Raw genomic sequence first — 25,105 nt, forward strand, 5'->3', positions numbered from 1 at the left:
GTGCTGCTGCCATTCAGTCAAGCTTGGACAGGAATTGGAATACAGAGGTGCAGATTTTCAGCTTAGATGTCTGAGATAATTTCATTTTGTAAAAGGGCTATCACTTCAGCCAACTGTTTGTTTTTTATTACAGTGGGGCATATAGGCCTGTAAAAATCTGTATGGATTCATGCTGCGGCTTTGTACGTCCATTGCTTTAACTGAATCTTTCCTTTTTATCTTTGGGTCAAATTTCTTACATCTCTCCTTTTGTTTCATTGTTAACCTTTTAGAAACAGCAACATAACAAATACTGGTTTCCTAATCCAACAACGCAGTCATAGAATTGTTATTGACACCTGGTCACTTTTCAGACTTTTGAAAGGGCACTTCTGGTAGCTAAGCTTTTTCTTTTAAATGAGGCTCTGGCCTAACCATTTAAATTACTGTTTTCACTGTTGTCTGAATACCCCCCTCCCCCCCCAACTTAAAATCTACCCTTACGTATTCACAGAACGGTCTTTTTCTTTTTTTTTTTCCCCTAAAGGTGGTTTTTACTAGCGATGTTAAAACAGTTAACCATTTTAACAAGAGTGATTAACTGTTACCTTAAGTGCAGCAGTGGGGTCCGCGAGTGGCCAGAGACGCTTGCATATAAAATGGCTGGCCATCACTGGAGTTCACTGGCCAGGACTGGTTAATGGTTAAATGGTAAGCATATTGGTAAACCTCATGCTTATGAGTGTGCCTACCTGTTAACCATTTAGAATCCCTAGGTATTACTTATACTTCTGTGACTTAATTCTATTGCCATCTTATTTCTGTGCATCTGCCCACTCTGCTAGCAACTGACACCATGGCAACTCTTCCTTTAGCTGCTCAGGTGGGATATAGAAAGCAACCCGTGTTGTTTTTCTGAGAATCGGCTAGCGGGTTGAACTTGCTCCCCCCCCCCCTTTTTTTTTTAAATATATGTAAAAAAGGTAAAGGAGACATTTTGTTTGTGGTTATCTCTGAGGGTATTAAATCTCAGAGCTGTGTGTGTGGCTGGCCATGTTTTGTTTGTGACTGTTGCTAGATCACAAAATATTTACACGCTTCGAAAAAAGCTCTTCCGAGAAATCCTGCCTTGTGTGTGACTAGTGTGCTGTGAACCAGTGGTCCACAGATGGAGTACGTCTGTGCGGCCCTGCACTTTAGACTACACCAGTGGTTCTGAAGCTGGGGTTTGGAACCTCTGTGTCATGAGGTTACTGTGTGGAGGGATCATGAGCAGCCAGCCTCCACTTCAGATCTTGCTTTGCCTGCAGCATTTATGTGTTCAGCCTTGAAGACACTTAGAGGCTTGCTATGTGAAAGGGATCGCCAGTACAAAAGTTGAAGAGCCACTGACTATGGTGTTGTGAATAGCTGTGTGCACTGAAGTTCTACATGGTACCTGCCCTGTGTGAATGCTGCAGATATGAACTAAAAGTTCCCATTTTCATTCATGTAATCATCTTGAAACAGTTCTTACTGAGGCAAATTTAGAAAATCCGGTGTGGATGTTGCAGGTGTGAAGGAGAGTTTCAGTGCAGCATTTTGACGTGCACTACTATTGTCGTCCTGCAGCCCAAACTGAGGGCAAATGTGTAGACAAGTCCTTGCTTGGTGGAATGGAGAGCATCAACTTTCTTTCTGTCTTTAGGATGCGTCAGGATGAAACGCCACAGGCATCTAAGCACCAGTGAGAGTTCAGACAATGAGAGTAAGTAGTATGTACTAATCTTCGCTTGGTCTGTCATCCCATCAAGGTTTCCTCCTGTGGTTTAAGGGCTTGTTTTGTCTCCTATTTAAATAAAAAGTTTGAGTTCCTTTCCCTTTTTGCTTTTTCTAGACTTCAGTATTTCAAATTCTGTTTCAGAGGTGAAAATTACAAAACCTGATGATTTCAGGAAAATCATTTGAATCTTGTTTGGAATTTTGAATATAAAAGTGTACATCTTTTGTCAGAGCAAATTCCATAATGCAAGAGTGTGTGCGCGTTCTTAAGAAGAACATATATTTTTTTCAACCTTGTTTATTATGGAGCCCAAATTCTGTAAGGTGATCCAAGTGAATGGTTGTCCATACCTGTGCAGAGCCACAGTGGTGGGGGTGGGGGGCGGAATTGTAATTCTGAAAGCAGAAAATTGTCCATGGGAGGAGGTATGTGTAGTTACCTTTAAAATATGTCATTTAGGATGTATTTTTACACACACACATCAACTGCCTAGAGATGAATGGGTCATCCTTTTTAGCATTTATGTAAATAATACTTGGGCTTCACATGGGTGCTGGATTCTACCTGCAGATCGGCTTGCAGAATTGAGATTTAAATGGAGAAGATTTCTAGCCAGAGTCTTAAACCTTGTTTTAACTTTTCTTGACACTTTTTGCTGGTTTATTTATGTCTTTCAAGACACTGAGCAGTAGGTTTAGAAGCCTTGAATCAAATTATGTAGACTGTCTAGGGCAATGACATGATCTGCTTTTTGTTGAGTATCATAGATGTAGGTGTATGTTGCATTAGTAGTTGACAAAGTATCTTCTTAAAAACTTACACAGAGACCTGTCATTGCATCTTTGCACCTTTGCCCTTTAGTTTAACACCATCTTGATACTGTAGTCTGCGTCAGACCACAGTACTCTTAGTCTTGCTAGTAGTACCTCCATTGGGTCGAAAGGTAAGGAAGCTGCATAACTAAGTGCTCTTTGCGCACACTTCATATGTATTGGGCAGAGCACGGTGTAGTCCTGTGATCACACTTTCACTTATTCTTTCTGAAATGAGACTTATTGAGAAGAGGCTGAAATCAGTCTTACAGATGTCATGAGTTTCTATATAGCTGGCCCAGAAAGAGGAATCAAGTCTATAGTGCCTTGTAATTTGTTAAGGAAATGCATGAAATTCAGTGGGTTACAACTAAACTCTTCATTTTTTTTCAATAGGTCCTTCTACTTCCTTTTCCTCTTGTTCCAAATACAGAAGCCAATCAAAAACTCCAGGAAATGAACAAAAGAAACCTGCTGAGGTGAGAACATTGGTTCAATTTAGATTGTGGTAATCTGATGATTTTGGTGGGTGGGTGTGTTTTTGTCTCTAAGCTCTGAACTAGAGTTTAGAGGCAGAGGGATTGTCCTGTTAACTGTAAAATCTCTCAAGTGAAACTTCATGCTCTCAGTCCACAAATGGGATGTTTGGATGGTATTCTGAAAGAAGTGGTGGTTGGGGCCCAAAATGACTGGTGGAGATGCAGCCAAAAAAGGTCGTCCACATATTATTCCTTGAAGGTTGTTTCTGTTTTGAAATAGACCCTTTCTGGTTAAGGGGTGAGGGAATATTGAAGGAGAAATGTGTGTTTTGGTGTGTTATAATGCTGGCTGGCAGGGGTACCCTCTTCAAAATGAAACATAGAGACACTTCAAAGGGCAGGGTAGGAAAGGACTATTTTCCTTGGTCACCTCCTTCTGTTGGTTCAATTCCAGCCTCATCACTTCAAATCTAGCTCTTAAATTTTGCTGCATGCCCCTGCTGCTGCACTGTATCTACACACCTATCGCCAGCTGGTTCCACTCCCCTGTGCTTGACCATGATGTCAATCTAGTCCAAGCTTGTGCAACTTAAGAGCTGGATCTGGCCTGCCAAGCCACTGGATCTAGTCCATGGGAGCTGGTGCTCTGCCTGCCCAAGTTGCTGGGCTCTGAATGCTGTGAACCTGGGGGAAGAATTGAGAGGCTTCTCATGCTGCCTCTAGTAAAATCTTGCAGCTTCCATTGGCCAGTTTCTGGCCAATAGCAGTGGCCTATGTGCAGGACGGGCAGCATGTGAAGTACCCCCCCCCACCCGCCCCCGGGCTTGGAGCGTTCAGTTCAGAGTAGCACACATGGCTCTTGCAGCTGCTCTGAGCATGTGCAGGGGCATACAAGGCTGGGACCCTAGCTAAGGAACCTTATTGGGCTGCTGACAAGGGGCTATCCAGCTAAATGCCTCTGGTCAGAGCCTGCCTCCAGCTCCCCACTTCCCCTGCAACCCTCCATCCTCACTCCTGTACACATACCCCTTTCCAGACACTTCACTCCTCCTCTAGGTCATAGGCCCCTCCCACACCTTGCACCCTGATCCCCTACCCCCACTCATTACCCAAATCCCTGCACTCCCTCCTGGGGGCCACATGTGTTTCTATTGGTGGTGCATATCCTCATGTGTCCTGGTGCACATCATTTATTTCACCCATGAACTGAAAAAATTAGAGCGAACACAGAAGGTCCATGCTTTTGGGCTGAACACACTTCCTCCGTTAACCTCTTACCCTGCTTTCCCAGTGTCAGGAGACGTCCCATCCCATTGCATACACATGTACCCAACCTGTAAAAGTCAGAAAATCCATCTCTAGACACAGCTCTTCCCTCTCCTATCTGATGTCCTCCATCTGGTACACAGAACTCTGTTCCCTAACTCCACTTTCTACCAATGATTGTGTCTACTGCTGCTTCTCCACATACCGTCATGTTGTACCATGCTAGGGCTGAAGAGAATTCACCCGGTAAGAGCCTGTATTCCATGGTCTCTTTCTCCGTCTGTCACCTAGGATGACCGGATAGTAAATGTGCAAAGAATTGAGATGGAGGAGGGAGTAATAAGTTGCCTATGTAAGACACAGCCTCTAATATCTGGAGAGTCCTGATTAATATCAAACTATCCAATTGCCCTCACTGCAGGCGGGAAGAACCAGACTCCAGAGATGGCCAGAGGCAAGAGCAGATTCAGGCACAGTAGCCCACAGTGCAGAATGTCAGTCATCCTACAATTATTTGCTGTGACGGCTGTGTCATTATATGTGGGGCTTAGCTGCTGATGGACAGCTTGCCATTCTTTGACACTGGTTACTAAGATCGGCATGCTTTCTTAGGGGTTGGCATAAACTGATCATTGCCATGAGAGAACTATATCTCTGTCAGTTATGTGCCACCATTGCCCCCCCCAACCCTCCTTCTGAAAAAGCCCCTTGAGAAGCCACAAATGCCCGTGTGTGTGTGTGTGAGAGAGAGAGAGAGAGAGAGAGAGGTGCCAAGATGAATGGACAGCAGGAGGAAAACATTGAAATTCTGGACAAGCCAAACAAGGTTCCTGGCTCAAGAGAACAGTGCTTTTTAGACACCTGGATATTGCTGTGATGGGACTCATTTAAATGCCTAGGTTGAGTTACATCCAGGAAGATGTATGCCTCAAATTTCCTCTCGTCTTTCTTGCAAGAGAGTACCCACAATGAAATGCTGAATTGTTTGCCGGTTCAAGAGCAGGTGGAAGTCCCTTAATTTAAACGCTGCTTACTAGCTTAATATTTATGGTTTAGTGGGAAAGGGGAGTGTCTGAGGTGTGTGTCTTGTTCTCCCAAGGTTTTCTTTTTGGCAAGCGTTGAATGAATTTTGTCAGTGTCGGCTCTTGCTTTAAAAGAGAAGCTGAACAAGTATTCTGAAGCTCAGGGGAAGGTTGGCCGGCATGGGCGCACTCTCCCTCTCCTGGGAGAGGTGGCACTGCAGTCCTCTCTGTTGGTCTACATGGGTCCTGGGAGCAGAGACCTACAAATCAGTAGATGTCAGCGTCTGTTCATGAGCTGGCATTTGTATCTATACAGAGCTCTACATGCGACTTCTGGAAAGGGCTAACAAGTGCCTGTGGTGGGAAGGGTGGGGACACCTGGCTCCATGCGCTGCCTCTCTGCCCATTGGCCACAGTTTCCCATTCCAGGGAAGCTGGTGGGGGGTGGGGCATGCTTTCCCTGTCTTATTTGTCTGCTTGGGCAGTTACTGATATGCTTAGATTGCTATTTAATAGATGCAGAGCCTGTAGAGAGAGGCCATTTCCATTTTTGATGGCCCCTCTCAATGCCTCTGCTTGCGGGAATCCTGTGTTCCTCAAAAACGTGCCCATTGTAGGAAGCTAAAAGCTAGGGCATGGTAATAGAGAAACCTGAGACATGGTACTAATGGAGAAGTCACTCAGATGAGCCACTGATACAGATTGGGGAATAGTCTTTGAGTCCAAGTCTGCCTAAGTCAAACTAGGACAAAAAATTCTTCAGGATAAAACCAGCTGGCTTCATCACTTCAGAGAGACCGGCCTGCATTGACATGGTCTCTGAGCAGGTCTGTTTCTTCTGCAGTGACTGCACAGCAGCTCATCTTATATGATACTTTGGTCACCTCTGGCACCATCCCTGCTCCAGCTGCTGCAAGTACACACTGCTCCAGCGCTAGGGACTGGAAGTTGCCTGCCTCTTTTGCCACAGCACTGGCTTGCACGCCAAACGACTCTGAAGGCCATTGGCCACTGCTGCTAAGGCTTTAGCACTTGACTAATCAACCACTTCTGGAGTCACTCACGGTGCCATGCCTACCCAGTAGCCCTGGCATTGTACTTGGGCCATTCCCATCAGCATCGTCTGCACTGATGATGTATACTCATCAAAGAGGTCTGCTTTTTCTCTATCAACTACTGAATCCCCTACAAGTGGTACCAGTGTCTCACTGGAGTTGACTACTGTACCAACAGCTATTCCCTCTCACCTTCCAGTGATGAGGATGAAGAACTGGAGGGAGCTTTTTCATGACATAATTCCCCCCAACACAGCATTCCTACCAGCACTGCACCAATAAGATCAAGGTCCCCCTATGACAGAGACGTAGCATCCTGATATTGATGCCCCTGCTCTTTCTTGGGGAGTGGCAATATTGGAGCTCACTGGGGGTGGGTCCTACAGGAGACATCACATCAGTTAACACAACAATAAGGTGGCAACAGGTCTCCTCAGTCTCTGCCTACGTTTGTGACAGATGTGCAGGAGGGCCCTGCACTGTGAACAGAGAGGAGGTGCCACCCGACACCTCTCCTGATAACATTAACTCATCTTGGTCACCAAAATGAGGTGATTATACTGCTGCCACCTGCCATAGTGGTCAGTTTCACCCACTTTCAGGACCTGTTCCAAAAGGTATCTTATGAGCTCAAGATTACTTTAGGAGAGGTTTTGAAGAATCAACATGAATCGACTGACATCTTAGAAACCACAGATGCATTCACAATCGCACATCCAATCAATGGAGCTGTCAGGGACTGAGATAAGAATATTTGACAAGTCCTAGCCACTATACCCCGACCTGTAAGAGGGCAGATAGGAAATGTCACATCCCCCTCCAAGAGCTGAGGGTTTTTTCCACACATCGAATTTGCTGGTAGTGGAAGCAATACATCAGAGACTCAGCATTTTATTTCAGTTTATTCCATCTGATAAGGATAGCAAAAGAATAGTCTTTTGTGACCTCTTCCATGCTGCAGTTCAAGGTGGTGAACTATATTGCTTTGCTAGCCAAATACAACCATGGGAGCTGTTATAAATTTACAGATGATATTAATGACATTCCAAAAGGAAAAAGACAATTTAAGGCAGTGATATATGGACACGTTTCCCGTACGTTTCTCCAGGCTTCCCTTGATGCTACAGACGCTGCTGCAGCAGTTGTTACCCATGCACTTCATTCAATTTTTCCTCTTTTCCCATGGGAGGTACAGAACACTGGAGAGAAATTTGCTGCAAAGACCAGCAAGGTGCTGTACACTGTGAAGGACTCCAGGACTACTCCATACTTTCTAGGTAGCCACATGTCAGCATGGAGAAAGACAGTAGATACCAGCCTTGCAAATGCCAGTGATGACCAACAATAGTAGCAATGCCAGAGACTCAAGCCTCAGCGATGATGCCCTCACTATCAGTGATGTCTCAGCCTATTCAACCTAAGAAACAGATTTGAAGACTTGGTCGCAGGCATAGATGATCTCCTGCCCTTTCGAGTGCTCAGAGTATAGGTTATTTTTTTCCTTACCTGGATGATTGCCTGCTCAAGGCACAGACTCTTGAGAAGGCCATCGAGGACATGCAGGTGGCCATCTATTGGTTCTAGAGTTTTGGGGTATGAATAAACATCTTCATTTGACTCCTACTCAAATGAGTGGAGTTCATAGGAGCTCAGTTCAGTAGCCAGACATGTATCTCTCCCTCTCAAGTATAGCTACTGTTAAGAACTCAGCAAGATTCAGAAATGATTTGGAAAGTTTTTTTGTTTTTTTTTTTTTAATTGAGATCAAAAATATCTACTGTTGTAACTAACCATTTTTGGGAAGGGATACTAAACCATATGTTTTAGCACTCTTAAATTACTAGAGGCTCTGGTGGGTCTAAGGATGTATGGGAGTCAGCCCTCCACGCTATCTATTTTCAGGCTCTTACACTTTCTCTGACCACTACCAGTTATTCAGTATTAGAGGAGAGGTACTAGAATGATCCTGAATTTTCATCCAGTGTGGCAATTTATGTTTTTGTTTTGTTTTTGTTTTTTTTAAGACCCTAAATGGCAGTAGCCACTTTTCAAAAACTATAATCTTATCAGTTGTAGTCAAGAACAAAAAGTATTTTATGGATGAATAAGGGAAGGTTATGAGGTTTTTCTTCTAACATTCTGGGATAAAGTTCACAGTACTTCGGGTGCCTTGTTGGAGAAATTTAAAACTTAACACAACATTTCCTTGGTTTCTAACGCTCTTAAACCCTTTTAGGGTTGTCAGTCAAACTGCAGCTGATACCTGCAAGCACAACTTCAATTTTGAGCCAGTTTTTAATGTGTGAATCGCTTTATGGTGGCTACAAAGGGGCAAAAACTTAATCTCTAGATTCTGAACTTATCCTTTTAAGTCTCAATTTGGAAACCCTGTATATGATTCACTTCAGGTTTGGTAGAGAAGTTCTACTTTGGTTCTAGAGATGACCCATCCATTAAAATGACTTTATATGAACTTAAGTAGGGTAAAACCAGTCCTCCTAATTGAAATTTTTCATTTAAATACCAAGAATGTGAAGAGTTTTTGAAACAGGGAAATAAATGTTTATCTGGTTCATGCAGGATTGTAGTGTGAAAAGTTCCATTGCTGGGCCAAGCATGCTTTGCAACTGTCAATGTGCAATTAGATTATATAAACACCTTTTTTTTTGGTGATGTTTATGTGTACTTTCTGGGAAAATCCTAATCTTCAAGCATTATGGTCCCTACAAAGCCTCAAACTTCAGAAAGAGGCATATTGGAAAGCAGATTTTATACAAAGATTTAAAATACTTTAAACACGTGGACATGTAATGTTTGATTACAGGATACTTTTGTTTTTAATTCTTGCATAAATAGGTGAAAAGCACTAAAATATCAAACTAGTGAAAGTGAAGCTAGGTCTTGTTCTCTGTTAAATCATGAATAATAATGGGTCACACCCTCTTTTTCTGAACCTGTGGTTAATGGTTACTGTAATAAAAATGGATAGCATGCCTAGGTTTCTATATATTCCAAGTGGCTTTTCAATATATATATCCCTCCACCTTACTTTAAAAGGTTTAATAGCATTATTAGAGCCTTTTTGTGGGGCCCTGGTCAACCCTCAGGCTTAGTTTTGTTTTTAAGCAAAAAACCTTCAACTTTTAGTATGCAACGGGTGAGGTGGGTCAGTTGGGCTCTGAAACCTACATAACTACTATTCTATTTATGGTGTTGTGGATGTCAAATTGGTTCCACCACACTGACATCCTTGTAGCTATGCAAGTGGAAATTGAATGAATGTGTATTTTGGTGCCTCCATTCCTTGTCTCCCTCCATTCCTTGTCTGCCCCCATGGGTCTTTCCCAGTTCTTCTTTGTCTAGTGGAAAAAAATAAGTTGCTTTTAGTGATGGCCGTGGAACAGATTTGGGCTATCCAATTTAAAAGGGACAGATTTGGAACAAACCAGACTTGAAAACTGGGGACAAGCTTACAATTTGGAAGACCTGGCTGGGCAGAAGCATTCTTTGGATTTGATAGATAGTGTTGAGGGTTGTGTCCTTTTGCTAAAGCAATGTGATGATCTGCCTTCCTCTGTGGAATGGTAATAGTTATAACTAAGTGGGTTGCCAAAATATCAGTTTGGCTCAGAGGGCCGAGAATTTGTGGGCACCGTTTAGAAAAGCATCATAAACTCCCCAGGCCCATATCTGCTATGTGTTGTTTTTTTTTAATAAAGAGAAAATGCATTGGTTTTGAGTTCTGTGAAAATGCAAGAAGGGGATTTATGAGCCCATAAAAGAATCAGAGGGGACAGAACATATTATGTAGTGTTTAAAAATGCCCCTCTGTCTCAGGCTGTTTGATACATTGAGTAACATGGTTGTATTGGATGCCAGAGAGGTTGCACAAGATAAAGGGCTTATCTTCTGTGCTGGCACTTAAACAAAGGGAACTTGATGCATGTGCTATGGAACTGTCACAGTCAGGCAGCTGTGGAAAGAGGTGGACATGAATTAAAATTGTGCTTGAGTTCAGATACAGAACCTCTCCTGAAAATTATATCCTAGGTTAGGTACCTGCTAAGCTGGGTTTAACCCTGCCCCAAAGATTTTGGGTAAGGCAGTGATCACTAAGCACATGATTTTACAAAAATGTATGCTGTAGCTTATACCCAGAACAGAGTAGTGGTATTCAGACCTGTCTGAATTATCAGCCAGAGGTGAAATATCTTATTACCAGAGCAATTATGTACTCCTGGGCCATATGCCAAAGTAAAAATTCTTGCTTTGTACTTTAAAATTCTGCATATTTTATTTGTCAAGCTAATGAAATATAACTGCTCTGGTTTCAGTTATTTCTGTAATTTATTTAAACTACAATGCAATAAATGGAGAATGGGAGTGAAGAGCATTGGAGGAAATCTGCAAACCTCCTTGTCTAATGGCCAAACATGGCTATATTACTCTCTGTAGACCAACAGCTAGAAATAGGTATTTGCAGCTAGGTGGTATATGACAGACAACTGAAGAGTGAGAGCTGAGGAATTAAGCTCTTAATTTATATTGACTACTGACCACTTCTAGAAATGCTAGTAACCAGCAGTTCATTTTGAGTCCAAATATTTTCAGTCCAGAAATTTTAGACCAGTTCAGTTCACTAAAGCGCTTAGTAGTCCATTGTGTCCAATGATGACATCTTGAGCTTGCACAGGCTCGTCGGTTGTGAACTTGCATGTGGCTGAGGAGTTCAAGCCTCGAACGGCATGGGTGCTCACAGTAGGAGTAAGGAAATTTGTCCTGGCTCTGTCAGTGTAGCTGCTGCTGTTGCTTTCCTCCTCTCATGAGCATCAGTCAGGCATATGTCGCTGCTCTTCGAAGTTGTCATATGCATGTCATACGAGAGCATACCAGCCTGTTTGGTGTTTTGCATGCTGCTCTAGCTGCTTTGGCTTTAATCCAGCATGAGCAATGTTGGCCTTCATGCAGTCTTTATGCCTCTTGCGAGGCCTACCTTGATTCCTTTTTCCCTGGGAGAGCTCGCTGTAGAGGAGTTGCTTATAGATTCTTGACTCCTCCATTTGTATGATGTGCCCTGTTCAGTGAATCTGGGCTTTCAGAATCATGGCTTCAATATCTGTGGTTCCTGCTCTGTCAAGGACTTAAAGGTTCTTGACTCTGTCCTGACAGTGAATGTGCAGTATTGACCTCAGGCTGCGTGTGTGGAAGCGCTCCAGCAGTTTCACATGTTTTCTGTACAAGGTCCAGGTTTCACATCTGTACAGGAGACTGGTCAGGACTACAGCCTTGCACTAAACTGAAAGCGTGCACTGTTGGATATTGTGCTGATTCAGTACTTGTGCTCTCAGATGTCCTAGTGCCTGGTTGGCCTTGCAGCTCCTGGCATTAGCACTATAAGCATTTTTAAGGCCATGTTATCCTTTACACCACTTTGGCAAAGTAAAGGAATCTTAAACTTTTTACACCTGTTCTGTACTCGGGGGGGGGGAGTTCACAAAGACATTGGGAACAACTCACTCAGCCAGTAGGCTGCTATGTTCTGCTCTAATGGTACAAAGCCTGCACTACCTTACCTCTTCAGAAACAGTCTGAAGTCCTGCCTTTTCACATAGAGTATGCAGCAGTAGTGAGTGAAAGGGACTGTGTGTGTGTGTCTCTCTCTGACATGACTGCCCACCCTTTCCTAGATGATGATTTACACTTCTACAAGCTTGCTGGAGCACCTAAACAATCTCGCCTGCATTATTAGAGGAGTGGAGCATCATTTTTCTGAAAGGAAGCAAAGAAATCTACAGGGGACATGGATTCTGTGCGCACACACTGATGCAGAATACCCCCAGGAGTAGCAATTAAATGAATTCCAACTTTTCTCCCCTCTCTTCAGTGCCTTCCCATCCCTTCTCCTCCTCCCTGTTAATGTATGGCTTCTCTTTATTATTATTTCTTTACCCTAAGATGTTTTGTCTAGTGTTGAAACTTGGATAAGCTCTAATATTGCATGATTTCATCAGACCATTGTAAATCTTATGAAGTGTGCAGTATATGGAAATGTAAACACACTAAATCCATTTTTTTGTATTTTCCACTGTCTATTGATTTTTATCAACAGAAAATAATCACAAAAAAGAAACATTTGTTATGATCCTCCTCAAAACCAGTAGAAGGCTTCTTGGTCACTTTTGTGTGTTGTTACTTTGTGAGAGAAGTAAGTGATATTGATTAAATTTTGGAGCTAAAGTCCATCTAGAAGGTCTGATTAGTCCTGCCAAATTGGAAAAACTTGTGAGAGGTGACCTCCAGTAATGAAAATGCTTGTGTAACTTGCCCCAAATTTCCCTGCTTTTTAATACTGAATTACTTTTTTTTTTTTTTTTTTTTTCCTTTTTTCCTTTGGTACTTATCACTATAGCATCAGTGGGGTCACAAATATTAACAAATTAGTTTTCACTTTTAGGTAAGGAAGCATTATGCTCATTTTACAAAAGATGGAAAACCAGGTATACACTTCGTGTGTCTAATTTGAGATACTCATACAATTTTTTTGTTAGCTTTTTGTTTTTATTTGTTCATAGCACAGCACTCATTGACTGACTTCAATTACAGCAGTGAGCACTCAGCTGTTCTGCAGTTCAGACCCAGGTACATCAACCTGGGCCCAGAAAATGAGTAAGTGGTTAGTAACCACCTGTGAACTTCTAGGTTTAAGTGATTGGCCCAGCATCACATAAGACAGTGTTTTCTAAACTTAAAACAGTCAAGAATCCCTTTTGGGACTTCAGCCTTATCAGGGTACCCCCTTTCCCAGTGCTTATGATGTTTAGTCATTTATTTTCTGCCATGTACCCCTTGAAATCCTTTTGTGTACCACACTTTGGGAAACTGCCATAAGAAATCTAATGCTGTATGATAAAATTCAGCTGGCTTAACTATGACACCATGTTTTCCATTTGCGTGTAATCCCATCTCACGCACTCATTACAAGACCTACAACTTATTCAGCGATTCAATAGGGAATTCCCTTTCTATTATATGGCCCAGTTAAATTTCTAGAGCATAGTCCACCCTTGGAGGAGTTCTGTGGGAGGAACAAATAGTAGGTAATTGTGATGAAGACTTTTTTCATAATGGAAGGGGGATGAATTCAGGTGTTCACAAGCAACCTTAATTGTGTCATTTTGGAACTTCTGGGTGCTTGAACTTAGAGGTTTTTATTTTGAGTAACTTCCTAACTTTTTTAAAAATCTGAAAAACCAATTTCCTCATGAGGCATCTACTGACATGCAACTCTTGGGCCAGCAGCACAGGTCAGGTGTTTAGATCTATAGCACAGACCTCTACCACTGGAATTAATTGGCAGCAGTAGTACACTGTTGTCCTCTTTGTGGATAGTGAAGGAATACAGACATCTGAGGACTCCAGGTTCCCTAGCAGAATGTGTGCTTTTTAGTAGTTGGAATTCAACCCCTGCCCTGCCTCATGGGGCCCCTCCAACTCCTTGTTTGTTGCACTTCTACATTTGTGAGGCTGCCCTTTCCTCTTCCTCCTCAATGCCAGTCTTTCTGGTGTGCTGAATAATCCTGGAAGCTATCATCTTGGTACTGATGCTTGCTGTTATAGTGAATCCACCCCTACTGGGAAGGTGCATGGAAAGTCTTACTCGCTAGGGTTGAGCATATTCATATGCTTTGTGGGTTGGTGCACGTGTAGTCCATCACTAAGTTTTGGCAAAGGGAAAGATTGTGCTTAATACCTGTGCACTTTTTGGAGACTGTAGCTGAGTCAGTGCCGTAACTAGTTTAATTTTGTGCCTGAGGTAAGAATATAAAATGGCACTGGCTGTCTTAAAATTAATTTTCTATATTTTTCTGTGCCGCACCCCTCAGCTGTGTGCCTCGCTCACCCAGCCCTTGGTACGCCACAGAGCTAAGTAGTCTCTACTGAGTATAGGCTACTTTTCGGGGAATGCTATGCCAAAAATAAAAATTCTGTGGATAAATAAAATGTGCAGAACTTTAAAAAGTTGTCAGAGTAATACTACAGAATCATCACACCAGCTTGAACTATTTTGGTAATTTTATTTAAAAATGACTGTCAGCAAGTATGTCTGTAGCAATACAGACATAAACAAAAATTCCCTCAGGAGTAGAAAGTTAAAGGAAGCCCCTGTGACAATCCAGTTACTGTTTCTGTGCCCCCCTGCTTTTCCCCCTGCCATGGGGGGGGCCTCCCAGCCAGTCTTCCCGCTGGCTGCGGGGTGTTCCTTGCCCAGATACCTGCACTCTTTCTCTCCCAGACCCCAGCCTTAGAACTCCCCTAACTCAGTCGCCCAGGGCCGCTGATTGGGGAAGGGGGAGGCAAAGGGGACAGTTGCCCCAGGGTCTGGGGATTTATAAGGGCCTCGACCTCTGGCCTGCTACTTTAAATAGCTGCTGGAGTTCCATGTGGCCCAGTCCAGGCAGTGCTGGGAGCTGGCTGGCTGCCCCTGGTGCCTGGAGCTGAGGCCACCCTGTTCTCCCCATTGACTAGGGCTTGGTGACGTCTGTTGCCTGCCCTGCTGACACCTGGCCCTCCTGTAAGCCCCTCCCCCTGCGCTAACCCACAGGTCTAGGCAGAGAAAGCAGTCTGATGCTTGGTCCCAGGCTTCCCTGGAGTGGCTTACATGTGCACCTCCTTCTCCTTCCCTCTGTGAATGCAGGGAACTGCAGATGCTGGAAGCACTCTAGCTCCGTCCTCCCCCACTGCACTGTCTTCTGTGTGTGAGCTGGGCCTAGTCAGCTTCTGCAATACCTACTGGGGGCCAGCAGTACTGAAGCCCATCTCTGTGATAGGAAAGAACTTCTATGCACATGTGAATTTCTGCCAAGTTCTGCAGTGTGGTGGCACAAAATTCACTCAGTGTAGTGTGCAGACAGATTTGAGACCCCCACTCCCAACTATGGGGTGTGCTTTCTGGCCTCAAACTCCACTCTGGTCCCCAGCCTTGACTCCCTTATCCCAGTCTGCTCCCTTACCTGGCTAGAGCTGCAGCCCTGTTTCTGGCTCTAGCTCAGTCCAGAAGTTTAGGGACTAATGGGCTGTAGTTTGAGATTTGCATGTAAAACAGGACTGAAATACCTCTCCTTTGTGCCTTGAGTCCCTAGAAATTTTTGTTCTTTTACTGGTATCACTTCTCTCCCAAATTATCTTGGTATGAACACGGGTCTCTTGTCCATTAACACCGATCTATTTCACATTACTGTAACTACAATAGCAAATTGTGGGCATGCATGTTATAAATGTAAATTAAGGTCATCTCAGCTTTCAGGAGACTTGTAAGAGGCCAACACCTGTGTGTGTTACCTTCAGTAGCTTGGCAAGATAAGCATTGTCTATTTAAGAATAAAAGGCATAGATTTGCCCTTGGCATTGATCAGCCTGTCAGGAGGTTAAGCTTACACTGTAATCTTTGTTTCACAGAATACCAAATGAATGACTGAACTGGTAGCTGCTGAAGCTCTTGGTGAGCTGCTTTGTGGCTCTGCCCTACAGTGATTTAGATACATACTGGAGAACTTGTTCTTTTAAGGCCACCTAGGCTGCCTAGCAAAATATGACTTCCACAAGAGATCACAAAGTGGTTGTGGAGCAGTTTTGTGGGAATGACAGGGTAATGAAAAGGCAAGGATAGGAGGAATTCTATATTCATCTGTATGGAAAACAGAGTACAAAGCGTGTAGTGATTTGAGTGTGTAAATTGTTACGAAGGAACTTGTTAGTAAAGCATCAAGTCTTGGTTTTTCTTACTCTTCTAGCTCTCACTAACATCATTTTTTAATAGTAACAGAGAGAAAGCCATGCTAGTCTATATGTTATCAAAACAGAAAAGCAGTCCAGTAGCACTTTAAAGATTAACAGAATAATTTATTAGGTGATGAGCTTTTGAAGAAGTGGGTCTGTCCCATGAAAGCCTATCACCTAATAAATTATTTTGTTAGTTTTTAAAGTGCTACTAGATTGCTTTTTTGATTTGATCATTTAATGTATTTGTTTCAAGGAGCCATTTTACTAGACAACCATGTCAACATGGCTGCTTCTGTTTTCAGATGAGTTGGCTGGTATTTGATTGTCTCCTGTTAGAATATTCTGTATTTTCCTCGTTAAAATAAAAATACTACAGGTTGAGCCTCTCTAGTCTGGCACCCCCTGATTGGGCACATTCCATCATCCAGCATGATTTTAGTTACCTTGATGTCCACGTATCATAGGCGTGGCTAAGTTTCCTGTGGTCCCATGAAGTTTGTTTTTAGCTACCAGTCCTGGCTGTCAATGTGCTGTGCTGTTCTTTATCTGTAATTTATCCCTCAATGTCTTCTAAGAGCCCAGTAAGCAGTGAAGTGTTGGTAATGCTGCTAGACAGTATTGACCTTTCATGGCTTGGCAAATTCTGTGCTTCAGCATTGGTCATGTCCTGAGGGCTCTGGACTAGAGGTTCAACTTATACTGGATTTTTAGCTTGCACTTTGTTAGGGATGTGCATTACAAAAGAGATTCCATGAATGAAACGTGATCACAGGAAGCTCTTTATTCAATATTTTCTTGTTGTTACTCCTTGGGGTTTTTTTTTTTTGTTTAAGTATGAAAGTGTAGTGCTCTGGTTTACCAAGCAGAAGAGCATTCTGCGTAAGCTGGTGTTCCTTTCTCGCTTTAGTAATCCTAGGATCTAGTTCTTATTCTAGCAGGTGTTCTGAAATTTTGTCTTCCTTGTCTCACCTGTGCTCTCAGTTCTTCTGCTCAGGCAAGGTTAGGTCCAAGAGCCAAACTTGTTTGCTATAAAACATTTTTCCCTCATCTAAAACATTTTTTCCAGCCACGTCCCTCGTTCAACTCAATGTCTGTTTTCCGTTTTAAGTTTTTTTTTAAAGGGGGGAGAGAGCTGTGAGATACTGGACTGGTCTATTTTTGCATTCTTTGAGTGTTTGCTCCTGCCCAGGCCTGCCGATGGGGAGGGGGTGTTGGCAAAGCAGGCAGTTGCCTTGTGGCCTGTCACTTCTTAAGGGCCCAGAGTTCCAGCTGTCGCCACTGCTACTTTGGCAATGGCGACTAGAGCTCCAGACCCAGTGAAGTGTCACAGAAACACTGCTCGGTGTGGGGGAGGGCCATGCTGCAGACTGAGCAGCGCTAAGGTTTCACTGCCCTTGGCCCTGCCCCTTCCAGGGGCATGGAGCCAGGGCCCATGGAGGCTGTTTGCCCCGTGCTCCTATCCATTCCACTTTGTGTATTCTTGCCTCCAAGCACTGCTGTTTGTAATTTTTTTTTTCCCTCCATGGTATCTGTCTGATCAGCTCTGGTGCCCCCTGCAGTGCTGGCATAAAGGGCCCCACTGACCTGTTGCCCTCTTTAGTTCCTTCTTACCACCCAGGAGTTAGCTTAGTTTCTGACACTGGCCTGAGGCTACATCTGCCCTAACTGGGAATGTCAGTGGCTGATGCACCTAAAACTGTGTATCAGTTGCACACCTAAAACCAATTTTGTAGCCGTCGACGTTGGTCCTCGTCTTCACTGCAGAATGTCGATGGGAGCACTCTTCCCACCAACATTCCTGAGTCCTTGCAGCTTGCAAGGAGTTCTGGGTTCAACATTGATCCTAGAATGCATCATTTTGCACATGCGCAAAATGGCACCCTGGAAGATCAAACCGAAGCGTTTGATCTTCCATGGCCAGTGTAGACCTAGCCTAAGTCTTCAGCATTTAATCCTTGTGGTTCTTGCCATAAGCCTATGCTGGTGAGTGGTCTCCATTCCTGCATCCTTAAGTGTCTAGGGGCAAGCTCATGGAGTGCTGCAAAATCTGCAAGGTCTGGCCTTCCAAGGATGGCATAGCATTTTGAACCCCTCGAGGTCTTATAGCAGACTCCAGCATCTCTTCAGCTTATGGCAATGAGCTGAGAAAATAATACTTTTTTGTTCCAGCTTTACACCCACTCACCAGTGGGCTCTTTGGTGACAGTGGCCAATGAATAGGAACAGCAGGAGCAATATCCCCCACCCCACTCCACCCCCAGACGGGAGTGCTAAGAAATTAGACCTTTGTCAGGAAGGCCCAAGTCCATTAGGGAACTTCAGCTCAGGATTGTGAATAAACAAGCACTTCTGAGACAGTGTGGTTTTAGCTCCTGGGACTCCTATGGCAAAGTTTAAAGAACTGATACCACAGGAATCTGAGCACGAATTTGTGGCCATAATGGAAAAAGGCAAGTTGCTTGTGAGTGTCCCTGCAGCCAGCCTTAGCTGTGGCAGGCTTAGCAGTCTGGTCAATGGCTTCTGCAGTTCCTAATCACAGAATAAGCTTATGGCTTCAAGTCTCTGGCCTATCACACGCCTGGCAGGACTATAGTAAGAGGAAGAGTAGGGGTTTTAGGACGAGGCTTTCACCCCATTCCTTGTCTTATGTCCATATCTGTCCCCTCTTCTGCAGACACCTAGAAGGGTCCAAGCAGGACTTTTGAGCTACGTCTACATGGGGATGCTACATCGAAATAGCTTATTTCGATGTAGTGAAATCGAAATAAGCTATTTCGATGAATAGCATCTACACGTCCTCCAGGGCTGGTGCTGTTGATGTTCAACGTCGATGATGGGCAGCACTACATCAAAGTAGGCGCTGCAGGGGAGCGTCTGCACACCAAAGCGGCCCACATTGAAATAAGGGTGCCAGGAACAGCTGCAGACAGGGTCACAGGGCGGACTAGCACTTCCCGGGCAACAGCAAGCCGCTCCCTTAAAGGGCCCCTCCCAGACACACTTGCACTAAATAGCACAAGATCCACAGAGTCGACAACTGGTTGCAGACCCTGTGCATGCAGCATGGATCCCCAGCTGCAGCAACAGCAGCCAGAAGCCTTGGGCTAAGGGCTGCTGCACATGGTGACCATAGAGCCCCGCAGGGGCTGGAGAGAGCATCTCAACCCCTCAGCTGATGGCTGCCATGGCGGACCCCGCTATTTCGATGTTGCGGGACGCGGATCGTCTACACGTGCCCTACTTCAACGTTCAACGTCGAAGTAGGGCGCTATTCCCATTTCCTGTTGGGGATAGTGACTTCGACGTCTCGCCGCCTTACGTCGATTTCCACTTTGAAATAGCGCTCGCCACGTGTAGACGTGGCGGGCGCTATTTCGAAGTTGGCATGGCTACTTTGAAGTAGCCAGCTTGTGTAGAAGCGGCTTTGGTGGGACAATGAGGGGCAATTTAGTAAACTGAACTAGATTTCCCTAGTGTGGGTGGATAGGTGTGTTTTTTTGGGGGGAGGAGGGCGGGGGGAAATGACAGGATAGACTATTTCTCACTTTTTTGGGGCATGAGCCCAAATTACCTTGGACTGATAAGTGTTAAGTGGACTGATATATCCTTCAGTTCAGGTGTTCTCCCTCCCTCCCTGTCCTTCCTTTAGGGACCTGTCTCATAAGGAACTTCTTAGTCCAGAGGTGCAGTTGCTCCTAAGGTTGGGAGATATGGAAAAGCTTCCACAGTGGCTATGGAACTCGAGAGTTCTTCTCCAGTTATTTCCTAGCCCAAAGGACTAATGGGAGACTCAGACTGATCCTGGACCTCCAGGTGTACAACCAGTTCATGAGAAACTAAAATTTTGTATGGCTTCCATCATCCCCTCCATCGATCCAGGGTACGGGTACACTGTCCTTGATTTTTGAAGGACACTTATTTTCACATTGCAGTCTTTCAGGGATTCAGAAGGTTGGTCAGATTAATCCTGAACTGTGGAATCCTAGAACTGGAGAGGATCCCGAGAGGTCATCTAATCTCCACTCATGCATTGCAGGACTAAGTACTATTTAGCCCATCCATGACTGACTTTTTGTCTCGTGTTGTTAAAAATCTCCAATGTTGGAGATTCTACAGCCTTCCTTGGCAGTTTGTTCCAGCACTGATTGTCCCTTACAGGAAACTTTCCTAATGACCAACCTCACCCACCCTTGTAGCAATTTAAGCCCCTTTGCTTCATGTCCTATCCTCAGAGGTTAAGGTGAACAATGTTTGTCTCCTCCTTGTAACAACTTCTTATGTATTTGAAAATGGTTATGTCCCTTCTCTTCCCTTCACCTAATCCAACCCAATTTTTTCAATTTTTCCTCACAAGCCACGTTTTCTACACCTTCAATCTTTTTTTGTTGCTATTCTCTGAATGTTCTCTAATTTATCCTCCTTTTTCCTGAAATGTGGTACCCAAAAGTAGACACAGTGCTACAGCTGTGTTCCTTACACTTTTGCTAATACCATGTGCTCCACCGGTTTTCAGTGCTCTGGTTCAGTCTCATGGCAGTTGTCATGGCCTTCCTGAAGGAAAAAAGAGGTTCACGTCTACTTTTACCTCAACAACTGGCGGCTGAGATCGGACCAAGGCCCAGGTAGAGAAAAATAATACAATCAACTTTGTAGGATGTATGTTTGTTAATAAATACCCACATCCACCACTTCTCCCTTATCCACAAGGCTCATTATCCTATCAAAGAAAGCAATCAGATTAGGCTGACATGATTTGTTCCTTACAAATCCATGTTGGCTGTTCTGTCAGCATACCACCTTCCAAGTGTTTGCAGATGACTTCCTTAATTACTTGTTCCATTATCTTTCCTGGCACAGAAGTTAAACTGACTGGTCTGTAGTTTCCTGCATTGTTCTTATTCCCCTTTTTATAGATGGGCACTATATTTCCTTTTTTCCAGTCTTCTGGAATCTCTCGTGTCTCCTATGATTTTCCAAAGATGGTAGCTGAAGGCTCAGATACCTCCTTTATCCACTCCTTGAGTATTCTGGGATGCATTTCATCAGGCCGTGGTGACTTGCAGACATCTAACTTTCCTAAGTGATTTTTAACTTTGTTCTTTTTTTATATTATCTTCTAAACCTACCCCTTTCCCACTCATAATACCAAGAGGAATAATATTAAGTAAATAAAAAGATTTCAGGGTTTGTTCAAAGGTGCCTTGTGATTCAGATTTGGCCCTTGGCCTGCCTATTGACTACCCTCAGCTTGAGAGCATCTCTGTGCCTAACATTTAAGTCTGATTGACTGACTAGGCGCTAGTGATATCTGTATTGAAAAATCTATTTTAGTGCCTGAAGCAGAGTGCTTAATAATCTGAGTGCTTAATAAGCTGAGCACAGACTCTGTGGCTGGTACTGTGTAACAAAGAAAAAAATAGTCCAGACCCAAGGGACTGAACTTTGTAAATTTACAGATCACACAACTCCCATTTATAAAATAATGATGAGAAAATGAACTCGCCTTAAAACAGTGCTGTGAGAATCTCTTGGGGATCACTTGATAATGAGTAGAACATCTTGGTGCCCCCCTCCGACTTGCGAATACTGAATTCGCTAATAGCACTTCTAGTACTGGTAATCACTCTGATATGAATCATAGGTCTGGAAGGGACCTCAGGAGGTCATTTAGTCCAGCCCTCTGCCTCAGTCAGGATCATCCCCAGCTAAGTCATCCCAGACAGGACCTTGTCAAGCCGGGACTTAAAAATATCTAGGAATGGAGAATCTACCTCCTCTCTAGGCAATGCATTCCAGTGCTTCACCACCCTCCTGCTCCTCTCCCTCTAACTTCAGACCATTGCTCCTTGGTCTGCTGGCTGACACCACTGAGAACAGTTTCTCACCATCCTCTTTAGAGCTCCCGTTCAGGAAGTTGAAGGCTTCTGTTAAATCACCTGTAAGTCTTCTCTTCTGTAAACGAAACAAGCCCAAATCCCTGGGCCTCTCCTCATAAGTCATGTGCTCTATCCCCTTAATCATTTTTGTTCCCCTCTGCTGAATTTGCTCCAGCACATCCACATCTTTTTTTGTACTGGGGAGCCCAAAACTGGACACAATACTCCAGATGTGGCCTCACCAGTGCCGAATAGACAGGAACAACCACTTCTGTAGATCTGCTCCAAATGCTCCTCCTAATGCACCCTAATATGCCATTAACCTCTTTGGTTTCAAGGGCACACTGTTCACTCATATCCAGCCTTTCATCCACTATAATCCCTAGGTCCTTTTCCGCTGTAGTGCTGCTTAGCCAGTCAGTTGCCAGCCTATAACAATGCTTGGGATTCTTCTGTCCCAAGTGCGGGACTCTACACTTTTCCTTGTTGAACCACATCAGATTTCTTTTGTCCCAGTCCTCCAATTTATCCAGGTCACTCTGGATCCTTTCTCTACCCTCCAACCTATCTACCTCTCCCCCCAGCTTCATGTCATGCGCAAACTTGCTGAGGGTGCAATTCAGTCCCTCATCCAGGTCGTTAATAAAGGTGTTGAACAACATCTGAGCTTTGTGGCACTCCAGAGCTGAGCCTTGTGGCACTCCACTTGAAACCCACTGCCATTCAGATATTGAGCCATTGACCCATACCCGTTGAGGCCAACCGTCAAGCCAGCTTTCTGTCCATCTTATAGTCCATGGATCCAATCTGTACTTCCTTAACTTATGGGCAAGAATGAAATATGAAATCATGTGTTTTTTTTCACTGCTGGCAGTACTTACAAGGTCACGGTATGTAAAGCTCTGCCTCGGATAACGTTAGCTACAGTAAACCCTGGATTTTTATGGACCCTGATTTAGCAGACTTTGGAAACTACAGACAACCCTGTTCCCGAAGTCTGGGGTCTGTTAAATCCTAAACACCCACCCCTCCAAAAAAAAAAAAAAAAAAAATTAAGGGGCTCACCACTGCCGCAGCCTGGAGAAGCCACCCCCTGACCACATGCCCCTCTCACCAGGGGAGCCCCTGGTGAAAGGAGCGAGCACGCAGTGGCTCCTTCAAGCTGTGCAGCAACCCTCCCTGCATCCACGCCTGGTGAGGTGCCTCTAGCCTCAGTCCATCAGTTCCTGCTGCATGTCAGGCTCTGTGGTTCCAGCTCCACCAGCTGCAGCCTGGTGAGTCCCCCCCCTTTTTTTGTTTTTTGGGGGACAGGGACTGTGGGGGGTTCTGGCAGGGGTGGGTGGGTAATATTTAATGCATGTTCTGTTTTAATGGACACCCTTCCCACCATTAGCCTGTTAAATCGAGGGTTTACTGTAACGTATTCTCAAATTAACCCAGTAACTGCTATGTTTAATAGATGGGGTTTTTCCACACTATTCAGAACTATACCCTGTTAGTGTCTCTCTCTTTCTCACCAGTCTTCTTCCACAGTGAAGATGGAAGTCATGTGGATTTGAATTGGTGTAAAACACTTTGTTTTTACTGTATTATGTTGTTTAGAAAAAGTTAATATTTCAACAGATTTTAGTTTCCCTGCAGTGCACTCACTCCATTATAGGCAAACTTCGGAGCTAATCATTCTTGTTGATTCGAAGGATACTGACAATGATGCGGCTAGGGTAGGCTCTATTAACTTGTCTGGAGCTGGTGATTTCATTGGTTATAAGTTACTTCTCCAAAGATTGACTTGAAAGTTGCTAATTAGCAACTAAGAGCTCTGGTTGCTTGAGGAATCTGAGAAGACTTGTGTAAAATGGAATGCTCTAATACAAGGATGTTATGTGGTGGAGCCTCTGGGGTCCGTTGTACTGTGTCTGTTTTTGTTAAGCATCTGTTCAGTGTGGGCTCCTTCATAAAATAAGATGATATGCAATTACGAGGCACCATCTCTGTCCCAAATTACCAGCAGCCTATCTTAATAAGACAGATGTGATTTGTGTTAATTTTTAAATAATTAACAAATACATGTTTGTATTGTAAGGAAACTCTGCTTGGCTGACTGAAGTGTTAATAGCTAGAACAAATTTAAAAATATTTAAACTGCTGAAAAAATTGGTGCTTACTGTTTTCCCGGTAGCCCTAGGGTTGGGAATGCTTGCAAAAAAGCATGTTTAATGGGTACCTTTCCGTGCAGCTTTCAAAATGTGCTTCACGCTGAGGTGCAGGCTAATGACATTCTGAAGAGAATTCTACATCAATTTTCTTCACAAAGATGGTTAATACTATCAGATTGAAGAGAGGATATAAAGGAGCTAAGAGTCTGAAGCCTCTAGTTACTATCTTTCTATTACCTTATTTCAGTGGTACCAGGAGTTCCTCCAGTCCCACCAGAGAGATTTTTCTCCCCCTTCTATTGACTTTTGCCTATTTAAATAATTTTTTTTGGATTGCAGGGTTTTTTGGTTCGAGCATCAGCAGCCATGACATCCACCTGAGGCTAGTTTCTTTGAAATATGCCAGGCTAGCTGCTTTTGCTCATAGACTATGAACATGTATATACAATCAGTGCATTTGTTAACTTCTGTATAGTGCAGACTATAAATATGCCCTTCACTTAAACCACTCTACTAAATTGTGTGTACTCTTTTTTGAAGAGGCAAACTGAAAGAGGCAGTCTCTGGAGGTCATTCCATTAAAATAACATGTTTGGTTTTAAGAAATTTTAATTCCTTTTTAAACCCATATCAGTGCACAAAGAATTAGATTTTTAGAAAGTGTGCATTGCATAACATGGCTTCTGCTGAATAAGGCTGAAACAGGATGCAATCAAAAGACACTCAAAATCCTGAATGTAGTGTTGAGCATTGTAAAGTTCATATTTAATCCTTAAGATACCAGCTAATGTTTGTGTCTTATACGCTGAGCACAGACCAGTGGGTGCTGGGAAGGTTGGGGAGGCTGAGGCAGAAGAAGGTATTTGTGGCTGCTGAAGCAGAGGTAATTAGGGTCTCCTGTCTGTTTCTGAGTAACCC

At 43.8% G+C, this 25,105-nt stretch overlaps 1 protein-coding gene across 4 annotated transcripts in view; it reads left to right on the forward strand.

The window, feature by feature from the left end:
• Positions 1 to 25,105, forward strand: part of JADE3 (jade family PHD finger 3) — a 79,982-nt gene that overhangs the window by 28,868 nt on the left and 26,009 nt on the right. For all 4 annotated transcript variants that reach the window (XM_074992125.1, XM_074992106.1, XM_074992114.1 and 1 more), the window contains 2 exons: positions 1,667 to 1,726; positions 2,950 to 3,032. In XM_074992125.1, the coding sequence (XP_074848226.1) occupies positions 1,678 to 1,726; positions 2,950 to 3,032 (132 nt within the window). In that variant the 5' untranslated portion in view covers positions 1,667 to 1,677. The remainder of the gene's footprint in view (positions 1 to 1,666; positions 1,727 to 2,949; positions 3,033 to 25,105) is intronic.

This window comes from Carettochelys insculpta, chromosome 1, assembly GCF_033958435.1.
Source record: "Carettochelys insculpta isolate YL-2023 chromosome 1, ASM3395843v1, whole genome shotgun sequence".
NCBI lineage: Eukaryota > Metazoa > Chordata > Testudines > Carettochelyidae > Carettochelys > Carettochelys insculpta.